The following is a 12,893-nucleotide window of genomic DNA, read 5'->3' as shown; positions in this document are numbered from 1 at the left end:
TAATTCACAGGCTCAGCTCAAGCGCCTTCTACCAGACTCCTTGAAGGAGGATCTGAGAGCCTGGTCAAAGACCACACACAACACAGGTCATGTGTGAGGCCAGAGGAAGCAGGACATGCTGAGTCACTGCCTGTGGGCAGGGCCTGTCCTTCCTCTCCAGCTCCCTCCAAGGATCAAATGAGGGATATATGAGGACATGCTCTTGTCACCAGACTGAAAAGCTGTCTCCTCCTCCTGCCAATGGACACATAACATAGCAGTCTTTACCTGTACCTGCAGGATAACAGAACAAAATCCTCCGAGACACTGCTCTCAGTCCTAGCCATCAGTCTCAGAGAGTCAGCCCCTCCCTTTCTCTATTTCCTCCTCTATAAAACAGGGATGAGGCTGGGGTCTGATCTACCTCCCCAATGGACAGCTCAGGACACTCAACACTGTACCTGAAGTCGGCGATTACGATGAAGCGGCTGGCATAGCCAGCCACAATTTTCTCCTGGGTCAGGCAGCCTCTGGGGATAGGAAGAGGCAAATCAACACAGGCAGGACACAAACTCAATTTGAAAACTAAGGTCAGAGACAGTAAACCCAAATCCACTTAATGAGAAATTTAATCTGTACTTCTTAAAGGAAATCCCCAGTTCCACCATGCTGTGCAATGGACTAAACTGCGACCCTCCCAAACTTTTATCAAAGCCCTAACTCCCAACGTGCTCTTGGAAAATGAGGCCTCTGAGGAAGTAATTATGGTTAAATGCAGCTGTAAGGGGGTCCCTGGTCTGACAGGATCAGTGTCCTTAGAAGAAAAAAGACACCAGAGAGCTCACTTGCTCTCTCTCCACCCTGAGGGCACAGTGACAAGGCAGCCAACTGGAGCCAGGAGTCTCCAGAACCACTGAGAAACTGCTGCTGAAGCCACCCAGTCTACAGCATTTTGTTAAGGTAGCCTGAGCTAAGACGCTTTGCTTCTAGTCAATGGACTATGAAAACATGAGCCTGAGTCTAGGAAAAATGGTTCCCAGTCAGGCCAGGTACACTCCTATCGAAGATGCATCTATGTTCAGGGAAGGTCAACTGAGCATGGCATGAATGGAAGGGTCTATAACAGGAGGAGGACAAGCCTTGAACAACCTGTCCTGTCCACTATTTGACAGATGGAACACACGATGACATTCAAACATATATTGTGTCGTTACAGTCTGCTGGATTATGAGAACCAGCAGAGCAGGACTTTACTCTCTTCAACTCACCATTCCCTATCCACCAATCAACATTTAAGAAATACCCAATGTTCTCCAAATGAATGAATGAATATATAACTAACTGCTCACAGAGGGTAAGAGCGGCTTTAAGGCAAAGATCACACACGAATGCCCACAGACCTAATACACTCGCCCCAACAATGTATTTGGTCTGAGTCACACAGTTTTTAAAATTTGAATCAGCAAAGGAAAGCAGATATAGAGAAACCATTAAGATGAGTAATCTCACCAAAGAGGCCCAGATTCCCGGTCAGGAGACTGCTACTCACGACTAGAAACGCCAAGCTGGCTCTACAGCCATCGGCTATCTACTTCCTAGTAGAAAGACAAGCTCACATAGGGCACAGTGGCCATTTGTTTATTCTGCCTTCCACTCTGCTTTGCTGAGGATTAACCAGCAGTTAGTCTTTACCAAGAAAGTCCCCATGACACTCACCCACCGCCCTTGATGAGATTGAGATCGGCATCTACTTCATCAGCACCATCGATTGCGAGGTCAATCTGTGTTGGAGTTGGGGGAGGGGGAGGAAAGGTACAGAAACTATTAAGCCCTCTGTGTAAAGCTTGAACATGTAATGACTCATCAGATGCTTAGCAGCCCTATTAGCTAGGTATAGTTATTCCCATTTAAGCAGTAAAAAAAAAAACGGGCTCTGAGAGGTTAAGCTATTCCACTAAGGTCACCAGGAAAGAAATATGGGGTCTGGAAACCACACCTGGGTCCAGCTCTTACCCATAACATTACACTCCCTTTTCTCACTGATGGTCTTCTCTGTGGAGGAGCTAGAATTATTGAGTACACAATCCCAATGCGTGTGAGTGACATCACCCCCAAGTACAGAAAAGATACACAGTACATCTATGGTATTAAAATTTCACTGAGGGGAGGGCAACAGAAAAAAGGCTAAGAAAAACTGATTCAGAAGTCTCCATACTGATATGGCAAAAAGAAAGGCAGTTTTTGTTTGTTTTTTTTTAAAGATTTTATTTATTTGACAGAGAAACAGCGAGAAAGAGAGAAAACACAAGCAGGGGGAGTGGGAGAAGCAGGCCTTCCGCCAAGCAGGGAGCCCAATGCGGGGCTCAATCCTAGGACCCTGGGATCACAACCTGAGCCAAAGGCAGATACTTAATGACTGAGCCACCAAGGGGCCCCAGAAAGGAGTTCTGAGCAGAGAAAACCCAATGAAGAGTTATAAAGCTGACACACATTTGATGTGCTCTGCAATTGGAAAGTATCTGAGGCACCCTCACTATGACCCCCCCCAAAGCATCTGTCTGGGCTCACCCACTCCCACTGTTAGAAAATTCTACCACCAACCCCAAGAGCAGTCAGGAGCAACTGGGTTCATGCATCTTTCAAGATCCAAAAATCAAGGAAGCCCAAACTCTGCATGGACAATGTGGGAGCCTTAAGTATGGTTATTGAAAACAGCAATATGAAAAAACCTCAGGGCACAAATCAGTTCAAGTTGTTTGACATGGCACAGGTGTAAATAAAGGGTACCAAGCTTCAGCTTCTCTGTGCTTCCATCCTTTGACGGATCCTGCCGTTTGTCTGAAGAGAAAGCCTGCACTGCTTCCCCCTACCCTGCACTAACCCCGAGGCCAGGCTACGGATGCCATGGCAACTCTCTGGGGCCTGGAAGGCTGCAACCTTCTTTGTGTGAGCTCCTGGCCCACCTTCGGCCCAAACCATGCTCCTTCCAGTGCTCAGCACTGCCTCACTCTGCGCTGGCTCTGCCCACAGAAATCCCCCAACATGCCCCTCCCATGGTTCTTACTCACCCCCAGAGGCCCGCATGTTCCAGGACGACACAGGTGAGTGGACCAGGTTAGTACCGTCTCTGGAATGCTCTCTCCTGGCCTGGCCAGCCTGCCTTCACAGCTCTGCTCCAACTTTACCTCTCCCCACAAAACCCTTCTAAGCAGCACTACTCCAGCGCCAGAGGCATCTGAATTCATATTCAGGCTCTACCAGTTACAGGGAGCATGGCTTTGGCAAATGGCTTGCCCCCTCTGTCTGTTTCACACCTGTAAAATGGGATGATGATGGTGTACGTCCTCAAGACTACTGGAGATTAAGTGTCTGACCACAGACCTAGCACCCAGCATAACACGTGGCATACAGGAAGGGCTCCGTAGATACCAGCTAGGAGTACACTGCTCACCCTCATCCCCTCCAGTCTCCTCCCAATTACCCATGTGTCCAGCCATCTTTGCAGTAACACGTCACTATAATCTGTTTTCAAATGTCCATGGCTGCCTCACACGATTACTTCACATCTCCACTTAGTTGGTAAGCTCCATGGGCTGGCTCACTCTTCTACTTCTATTCAAGGACCACAGGAAGTTTTAAATCCACCCCTAGGTTTGTCCAATCCCCCTTCACGGCGCTCATACTGAGCCCTCAGGGTTAAACCACAGAGAATGTACTGGAAACTAACAACCTCTCCTCTCGTGACCTTAGCCAAATTTAATATTCAAAATCCCAGGAGAAATGAGATGTATGATTCACTGACCTTTCTCCTAGATTCAACAAGATATCCCAGAGCCCACACACAAGTGACAGCCATGAAAAAGGAGACATAGGGCACAGCAGCCCCTCTCTCGCTTACCTCTGGGTGTCGGTCCAGGTCACTGAGAGTTAAGCCATACTGCAAAATGAGCTGACGGGCCTGTGGAGAACAAGAAAAAAAACGCCCATAATCATTTACTCTGAGCACGTGGCAAAGATTCTCAGCATTCTTTTGGATCTAAGTGTTTGACCCAGAGTCCTGACCAAGGCTCCCTCCCAAATCCAACTAGAATCACTAAGAGGTAGGAGCTATAGCTCCGTGAATGGCAAACTAAGTTAATTCATCCTGGGAACCAGAAGGAGGCAAAGAGCACAGAGTGAGACTTCCAGTGCCAGGCTAAGAACTCCTTCTCCGTGACCTGTTATTTAAGACAATGCCATGGACTCCTAAAGCTAATGGTAATAAAGTATTAAAAAAAAAAAAAAGCAAAAGCAAAACATTCCTAAAATAAAAACTGAATTGATACAGAGTGATTTCCAGGCTATCATGAAGAAAAATAAGCAAAAGAATCTATACAGAGCAGAGGATATCAAAGGCAGGATGTCCAGAACAGCTAAGGAAGGAACAGCAAATTGCGAACACCACACTCGGAAAGACTTAGGATTTACTTTAGAGCCATGCCTCATAATATTAACCTTTCAAAGGAGCTGACAAAATGGGAGAAGTGGTGTGGTTACCAACACCACGTGGCCCTAAGAGGACTGACAGCTGGAATAAATAAATATACCTTGGACCAACCAAATCCAAGTTGATAAGGACCTAGATTCATGTCACTGCCTACAAAACGCAGAGGACTCAAAGGATGGAAAACTTTCTTTCAAAGGAATGTCTTTTTTTTTTTTTTTCAAGATTTTTATTTATTTGTCAGAGAGAGAGAAGGAGAGCAAGCAGGCACAAGTAGGGAGAGCAGCAGGTGGAGGGAGAAGGAGTATCCCCGCTGAGCAAGGAGCCCCATGCAGCAGGACCCCAGGATCATGACCTGGGCTGAAGGCAGATACTTAATGGACTGAGCCATTTAAGTGTCCCCCAAAGGTGTGTCTTAAAATATTTTCTGTCATCTATAAAAAATGCAGATGAATGAAAGGTCAATGAAGATGACCAATGTTGATCTTCAAATCCCAAATCCTAAGATTCTAAGGAAAAAACCACAAATATCCTGGAATTTGCAATATATGGGCGTTGTTGTGATCCAGATTCAAACTATAAAAAATACTTTTAAAGGATAAGACAACCGGGGAAATTTGAACCATGGTTTCATTTGTTTTTATGTTAACAAAGATTATTAAATTTTTTGATATTATTGAGATATTTAAAAACCTCCCTATTTTTCAAGGAGACATAATGAAATACGTATAATCAAAATATTACTGGGATTTGTTTCAAAATAACCGAGATAGAGGACAATGGGGTACAGATGGAAACAAAATAGGCCATGAACTGATGGTTACTGAAACTGGGTGATGGGTACATGAAAGTTCATTATGTTATTCTTCATCCTTTCTGAACTGTGAAAATTTCCATATAAAAAGTTAAAATAAAATGTTGACTAAAAATAGAAATTTTTTTTAAAAATGTGATTTTATCCTTACTAAAGAGAAATATACAATGAAGGGGAAAAACAGTAGAAATGGTATTACGGGGTGCCTGGATGGCTCAGTTGGTTAAGCGTCTACCCTAAGCTCAGGTCATGATCCCGGGATCCTGGGATGGAGCCCCTCATGGCATCACCATCATCATCAGGCTCCCTGCTCACCGGGGAGTCTACTTCTCCCCCCCGCCCCGCCCCCCATTCATGCATGCACCTGTGTGTGCTCACTCTCCCTCTCTTTCAAACAAATAAATCCTTTAAAAAAAAAAATGGCATTGCAGAATTACGTCTCAGTTCCTAGATTTCCTCAAAAGTAGTACTGGAGAAACCCTCCTAATTCCATACCAAACAATGGGAATATGTGGAAGGCAGCCTCTAACATGACCTTCCCCACCTCTTGGTATTCATGCCTTTGGATAATCCCTGTCCACAAAGCCCCAGGATTGCTGTGTGTAACCAATGGCACACACAGAACCAGATACTTCTGAGATTACTTTATAAAGAAGGCCATGGGGTAGGTAAGGGTGGCATGTTCTAACAAGATCCTTCACTCCTACCCTCCCTCTTCCCTCTGCCTCTTTTCTTATCACATGCCAGGGGAAACTAGCGGCCATGTCCCGGAGACACCCACAGAGCTCCCTACCAAACAGCCTGTGAAAAATGAAGGCCTGCAAGACCCACGTGACTGAGCTTGGAAGTGACTCCTTGAACCACAGCTGGATCTTGAGATGACCACAGCCCTGGCCAACAGCTTAACTGTGACCTCCGCAGAGACCCACCCAGCTAAACCCACTCCAGATTCCTGACCCTTGGAAACTATGAGATAATAAACATTGCTTGTTTTAAGCTGCTAAATTTGGGGGTAATGTGTTCCATAGCAACACATACTGAATACAGATGGTGTCAGAAAAATGATACTAACTGCACACAGTTCAATGAGCGAGTCTACCACACAAATAAAACTGTGTGATGTACCACAATTTCCAATTAATTTAATGTACTTTAAAAACAACACTAAACCGCATTCAGATATATTACATAAAAACTGGATATCAGCATTCCTAAGGAAAATATCCTGTGTAAACTGACCATTTTAATTTAACACCTCCTAAGGTCAAAGACTGCCTGCACCACTGGACAGTGTTACTGTTTCATGAGGATGTCTCATTTGTCCATCTAGACCGTAATCAGAGTAGGAGAGAGCACACTTTATAAACTCTTGTTACCTTACAACAGTCAACATCATTTGAGGCAACAGTTGGGTAAATAACCTACCGTTATGAATCAATTCTAGAAAGAGTCACCTAGTGCAAACCACTGTTTAAAGAACAAATGGACACTCAGAGAGGTCACAGCAGTTAAGTTAGCCACAGAGTGAAGACCAGAAATATAGTCTCCTGCCTTCCTGTCCTGTCTAGGGGCTAAGAAGGGAATTAGAAGAAAAGGAAAACAGAGGGACTGGTCAAAGGACAAGAAGCAGAGAAGACAGGCCCATTAATAATGGAACTGAAGTCATCTTATATAATAACACATTATTAACAGCAGCAATTTTAAAAGGAGTTCTTTGAGGTCTTGGCATTCCTCCTCTACCTGAAATAGAGTGCCTTCTCCCAAACCCCTGCCCCACATGTCCAACTCAAATGTCATCCTTTCCAGGAAGCCCTCCCCAATTCCCTGGGCAGGGAGGTAGGCTTTCCTTCCTCAAAAAGGCATATTATCTAGGGGCGCCTGGGTGGCTCAGTGGGTTAAAGCCTCTGCCTTCAGCTCAGGTCATGATCTCAGGGTCCTGCGATGGAGCCCCGCATCAGGCTCTCTGCTTGGCGGGGAGCCTGCTTCCTCCTCTCTCTCTGCCTGCCTCTCCGCCTACTTATGATCTGTCAAATAAATAAATAAAATCTTTAAAAATAAAAAAATTTTAAGAAGGAATATTATCTCTTACTTTTCTACCATATTATTTGTAAATAGACACATATAAGTGTATGTCTTATTTACATTAATTAATTATTTACATTAATTCATAATTATGTATTATGTATAATTCATAAAGCATTAATTCATCCCACAAACACACACAGAGTGCCTAAGAGCCAGATACCACACTGGACACTGGAGATGATGAATAACACCTGCCATGCACAGGACGGACCCTCATATCCCCGTAATTAATAGTCAGTATACCCTCAATGATCACTATGTCCAACTGAATTCTGCCTCCTCACCAGCACCACGAGCCAACCCATCCCATTTCCCATCCAAAGCCTGGCACATGCAAAGAGCCCAGTAGGTAAGTGCTGTCTATGTTGTATAGCTGGGAGGCCCTGCCCCAACTTCTGCGAGCCCTGGGGCTCTCATCTTCCCAGACAATAAGCAATACCACAAGGACATGGGGTGCCTGGGTGGCTCAGATGGCCGAGCATCTACCTTCAGCTCAGGTCATAATCTCCAAGTCCTGGGATTGAGTCCCATGTCAGACTCCCAGCTCAGCTAACGGGGTGGGGGGTGGGGGGCAATGCGTGCACAGGACAGATGGGGTCTGCTTCTCCCCCTGCCCCTCCCCCCACTCATGCTTGCTCTGTCTCAGTCTCAAATGAATAAATCTTAAAAAAAAAAACAGAAAAAAAACAACACAAGGGCAGCATCTGCCCTTGCCTTAAACAGTCTGCATTCTCATCCACAATGTGAAGAACCCTGACATTGACCTCAAGATCAATCAGGGTAGGACTCTTTAACCTTTAACCAGACTCCCCACAGGACCCCGGTGAGTGGCCCCGCACACACAGAGAAGCCAGAGTCACAAACAGCACAAGCTTCATTTTTCCTGTTATGGGTTGAACTGTGTTCAAAAAACAAAACAAAACAGGTTGGAGTCCTAACTCCCAGTACTTCAGAATATGACCTTTTTTGGAGACAGGGTCTTCACAGATGTAATCAAGTTAAAACAAAGTAATTGGGCTGGGCCCTAATCCAGTATGACCCATGTCTGGAGAAGGAGCAATCTGGACCAGATAGACAACACAGGAAGGCTGTATGGACATGAAGGGAAGGATAAGGAAAAGGCACCTACAAGTCAAGCAATGCCAAAGACAGCCAGGAAACCACCAGAAGCCAAGAGAAAGGCACACCACAGAGTCCCCTTCATCTTGCACTTGAGCTCAGACTCCTTGATCTCGGACTGCTGGCCTTCAGAACTGAGAGACAGTAAATTTCTGGTTTTTAAGCCACATTCAGTCTGTGGTACCTTGTTATGGCAGTGCTAGGAAACCAATATGCTAACTTCAACACAACAGTCCAATTGTGGGGGTATCAAGCCAAAACCGGCTCAGTGAGCACAAATGCAGACACAACGTGCTTAACGAAGATTACCATCTGCTGGATACCAGACACTCTTGAGCTTACAAGGTTAGAGGTGTCCTGAGGGTGCACAGCAAACACCCCCGTCTGCCTCTCCCAGCTCTTGAAAGTACAGGGAGCAGTAAAGCTAATGACTAGCTTGTGCTCTTAGAAAAGAGACAGGAACCAATGCCTTGTCATTGCAATCCCACAGCTGGACCCCCAGAAGCCTCTGGTGACTAAGGACAGCGGCATGTGACAGACTAGCAGTCTTGTTATTCATACGATTCACAATAAAACCCAAAAGCTTGTCTCTTCCCTTCTATCGCCTAACTGAGGTGCACTCTACAGGCTGACCATGAAAAACAAACACTGTTTTTGGCTTTCAGACCAGACCAGATCTGGCTTTTAAATATGTTTTTTTAACTGTCCTTTTTCAAAAACTTTCAACTTTAAAGGAAAATCTACCAAAAAAATCCTTTAAATCCCTATAAGGTTTACTTGTCTAAAAGGTAGAGCCTCAAATATTTTGACTTCTCCAGTCATTTCAGGAGCTTGCATCTGGCTAAATTTAACACAAAATAAGTTTGGGTATGTGGGGAAAACACACACAACAAAACAGTAACTCTGAACAAGTGAATTTTTAAAAACCCTTTGAACTGTGAATGACTTCTCCACTCAATCTACTGAACTGGCCAGCACTTTCCAGTCTGGGTACATTGCTTTCACTTACCACCATAAAATGCAGGTGGGCTAGGAGGATGTTATTTTAAAAACACAGAACTAAAAATAGCAATTTGAATACCTGTCTTTGGCTCAGCTCTTTCCCAAAACCTAAAACCGTACTAAAGGAAATTTTCCAAAACACATAAACAAAAAGAGAAGAAAATTATAGCAAACTTTTAAAAGCAGACCTGATGAACAATGGTTAACTGGCAAAATGAGAGAGACAAATCCAAAGGCAGTACTGCAGGAAGCTAAGAAGACACCAAAAAAAGAAGCACAGAAAGAAGCTCCCGAAAGATTCAGGGCCACGTGGCGCTGGGAACTTCAGGAAGCAGACGCGACAGTACAAGTAAAGGAGGGCACACTGGTTCAAAGGGTACTGAGGAACCTGCTCTCCATCTTTCTCCACTACTCCTAAAGCAGCACGCTGATTCCTGGAGAAGGTGCAACAGCAGGGCTCAGGACTGGCTACAGGCACAGCTGAAGACCAGTATCCCAGCAGCAAGCTCTCGCCGCAGAGCAGCCGCTCCAAAACTCGGAGGCTTCCAAGAGCACGTTATCGAACAGGCATTCGGACAGCCAACAGACACAAGAAAAGAGGCCCACCATCACTCATCATCAGACAAATGCAAATCAAAACTACAATGAGATATCACCCTACACCTGTCAGAATGGCTAAAATCAAAAACACAAGAAACACGAAGTACTGCTGAGGATGTGGAGGAAAAGGAACCTCGTGCACTGTCGGTGGGAATGCAAACTGGTGCAGCCACTGTGGAAAACTGTACAGAGGTTCCTCAAAAAATTAAAAATAGAACTACCATATGATCCAGTAATTCCACTAATGGATATTTACCCAAAGAATATGAAAACATTGGGGCGCCTGGGTGGCTCAGTGGGTTAAAGCCTCTGCCTTCGACTCGGGTCATGGTCTCAGGGTCCTGGGATCGAGCCCCGCATCGGGCTCTCTGCTCAGCAGGGAGCCTGCTTCCGCCTCTCTCTCTGCCTGCCTCTCTGCCTACTTGTAATCTCTGTCAAAAAAATAAATAAAATCTTTAAAAAAAGAAGAATATGAAAACATTAATTTGAAAAGATATATGCACCCATACATTTAGTGCAGCATTATTTACAACAGCCAACTTACAGAAGCAGCCCAGGTGTCATCAACAGATAACAAAAAAGATAAAGAAGATGCGCACGCCCGCGCACACGCACGCACACACACACGCGAATATTATTCAGCCATAAAAAAGAATGAAAGCTTCCCATTTGCAGCAACATGGATGGATCTAGAGGGTATGATGCTAAGAAAAACAAGTCAGTCAGAGAAAGACAAATACCATATGATTTCACTCATACGTGAAATTTAGGAAACAAAACAAAGAAAAAAAAGAGACAAACCAAAAAAACAGATTCTTAACTATAGAGAACCTGGCACTTAACAGAGGAGAGATGGGAGGCAGGGATGGGTAAAATAGGTAGGGGATTAACATGCACTTATAGTTATGAGCAATGAATAATACATAGAATTGATCAATCACTATCATGTACACCTGAAAGTAATATAAAACTGTTATGTTAACTAACTGGAATTAAATTTTTAAAAAATAATTTTTAATTATTTAAAAAAAGAGAGAGAGAGCAACTACGTATTAATTGTCATGATTCTACGGACTGACTGGGAAATCTCTGGAGTGGGCTGGCAGGTGGAGGTTGACTTGCCTCACATGCCTGGAGCTGCTTGACCTCTCATCCTCCAGGACAGCAGCCTGGGCGTGTTCACATGGTAGAGTAATGGTTTCAGCAGCAAGATGGGCCAACCCCACCACAAAAGCACTTTTCAGTTCTCTGTTGGCACTCCATCTGGTCACATCCCATTGGTAAAACAAGTCAAAATCAAGCCCAGAGCCAAAGAGATATTACAAAATGTCATAGACACTTCTGTCCCAACACTCACAAGTATTTCACTGAAAACTCAGATCCAGCATAATGACAGATACCTTCTAGCCCTTTTTTGCCTACTTGGATCCCAGGACACAGGCAGTCATATATACCACTCCCAAAAGGACACTGCCAGACTTCTCTGAGAAATCCGAGCAGCCAGAAGACAGACAAATAATCTGACATCAGAAGTTCCCCAACAAGAGGGCTTGTCAGACAAGCCTGGAGCAAAGACCATCTTCATCCTATAAGCTAGTCTCCAATCAGCTTCTCAGCCTACCAGTTTTCAAAATGAGCAGAGAGCAAAGGAAGGCCAGAATAAGAGATGACTGAAGCAATCTAACAATACTTGACTGTGTTGGTTGGTTTATCAAAACTATGAATTATATGCAAAAAAGAGCAAAATTTACTGTACATAAATTATAATTCCAACAAACTGTAAAGAAAAAAAAACTTTGAGGAAACATATTTAAGGAGAAAAAAAATCTTAAAACAAAAACAAGTTTATCATTAACAACTTCCCGGAGACAAGGGAAGAAATCAAAAAGTTGAACCCATTAAACAAAAGAAGTCTCAGAAAACAAAAAGACCTTATTTGAAATTAAACATGAGAGTAAAATAAGCTCAATAGAAGGGTTAGAAAAGACAAAGCTGGGCGCCTGGGTGGCTCAGTGGGTTAAGCCGCTGCCTTCGGCTCAGGTCATGATCCCAGGGTCCTGGGATCGAGTCCCACATCGGGCTCTCTGCTCAGCAGGGAGCCTGCTTCCCTTCCTCTCTCTCTGCCTGCCTCTCTGCCTACTTGTGATCTCTGTCTGTCAAATAAATAAATAAAATTAAAAAGAAAAGACAAAGCTAAGAAGATAATAGGACAAAACAGGCCACAAGCACCAAGTATGCAACAAGCATCCTAAAAAGAAAGGCCAGAGAAAACAAGGGCAAGAAAATTAAAGGAATAATGGAAAAAATCCCCCAAATCAGAGTGTGAGTTTCCAGGATGAAATGTCCCAGAAAGTGCCCAGAAGAATGGACGAAAACAAACACACATTAGACACAGCATGATGAAATTTCAGAACACTGGATATGAAGAAAAGATAACAAACGTATAAAGGTTCAGAGAGGGAAAAAAACAGGTTTTAGGGGCGCCTGGATGGCTCAGTCAGTTAAGTGTCCCTCCCACTCAATCTCAGCTCAAGTCTTGACCTCAGGGTTGCTGAGTTGAAGCCCCATATTAGGGCTTTAAAAACAAATAAATAAAATTTTAAAAATAGGGGGACGCCTGAGTGGCTCAGTGGGTTAAGCCGCTGCCTTCGGCTCAGGTCATGATCCCAGCGTCCTGGGATCGAGTCCCACATCGGGCTCCTTGCTCAGCAGGGAGCCTGCTTCTCCCTCTGCCTCTGCCTGCCACTCTATCTGCTTGTGCTCCCTCTCGCGCTCTCTCTCTCTCTGACAAATAAATAAATAAAATCTTTA

At 44.4% G+C, this 12,893-nt stretch overlaps 1 protein-coding gene across 1 annotated transcript in view; it reads right to left on the bottom strand.

The window, feature by feature from the left end:
- Positions 1-12,893, bottom strand: part of LOC111148145 (ribose 5-phosphate isomerase A) — a 39,640-nt gene that overhangs the window by 15,814 nt on the left and 10,933 nt on the right. The window contains exons 4-6 of the mRNA XM_022504579.1: positions 3,878-3,937; positions 1,696-1,760; positions 441-509 (exon numbers count right to left, since the gene is read on the bottom strand). Of these exons, the coding sequence (XP_022360287.1) occupies positions 441-509; positions 1,696-1,760; positions 3,878-3,937 (194 nt within the window). The remainder of the gene's footprint in view (positions 1-440; positions 510-1,695; positions 1,761-3,877; positions 3,938-12,893) is intronic.

Source organism: Enhydra lutris, unplaced genomic scaffold (assembly GCF_002288905.1).
Source record: "Enhydra lutris kenyoni isolate GAN:26980312 unplaced genomic scaffold, ASM228890v2 scaffoldscaffold18, whole genome shotgun sequence".
In the NCBI taxonomy this organism is placed as follows: Eukaryota; Metazoa; Chordata; class Mammalia; order Carnivora; family Mustelidae; genus Enhydra; species Enhydra lutris.
The sequence above is the reverse complement of the archived record's forward strand: the minus strand, read 5'-3'. Positions and strand labels throughout refer to the sequence as shown.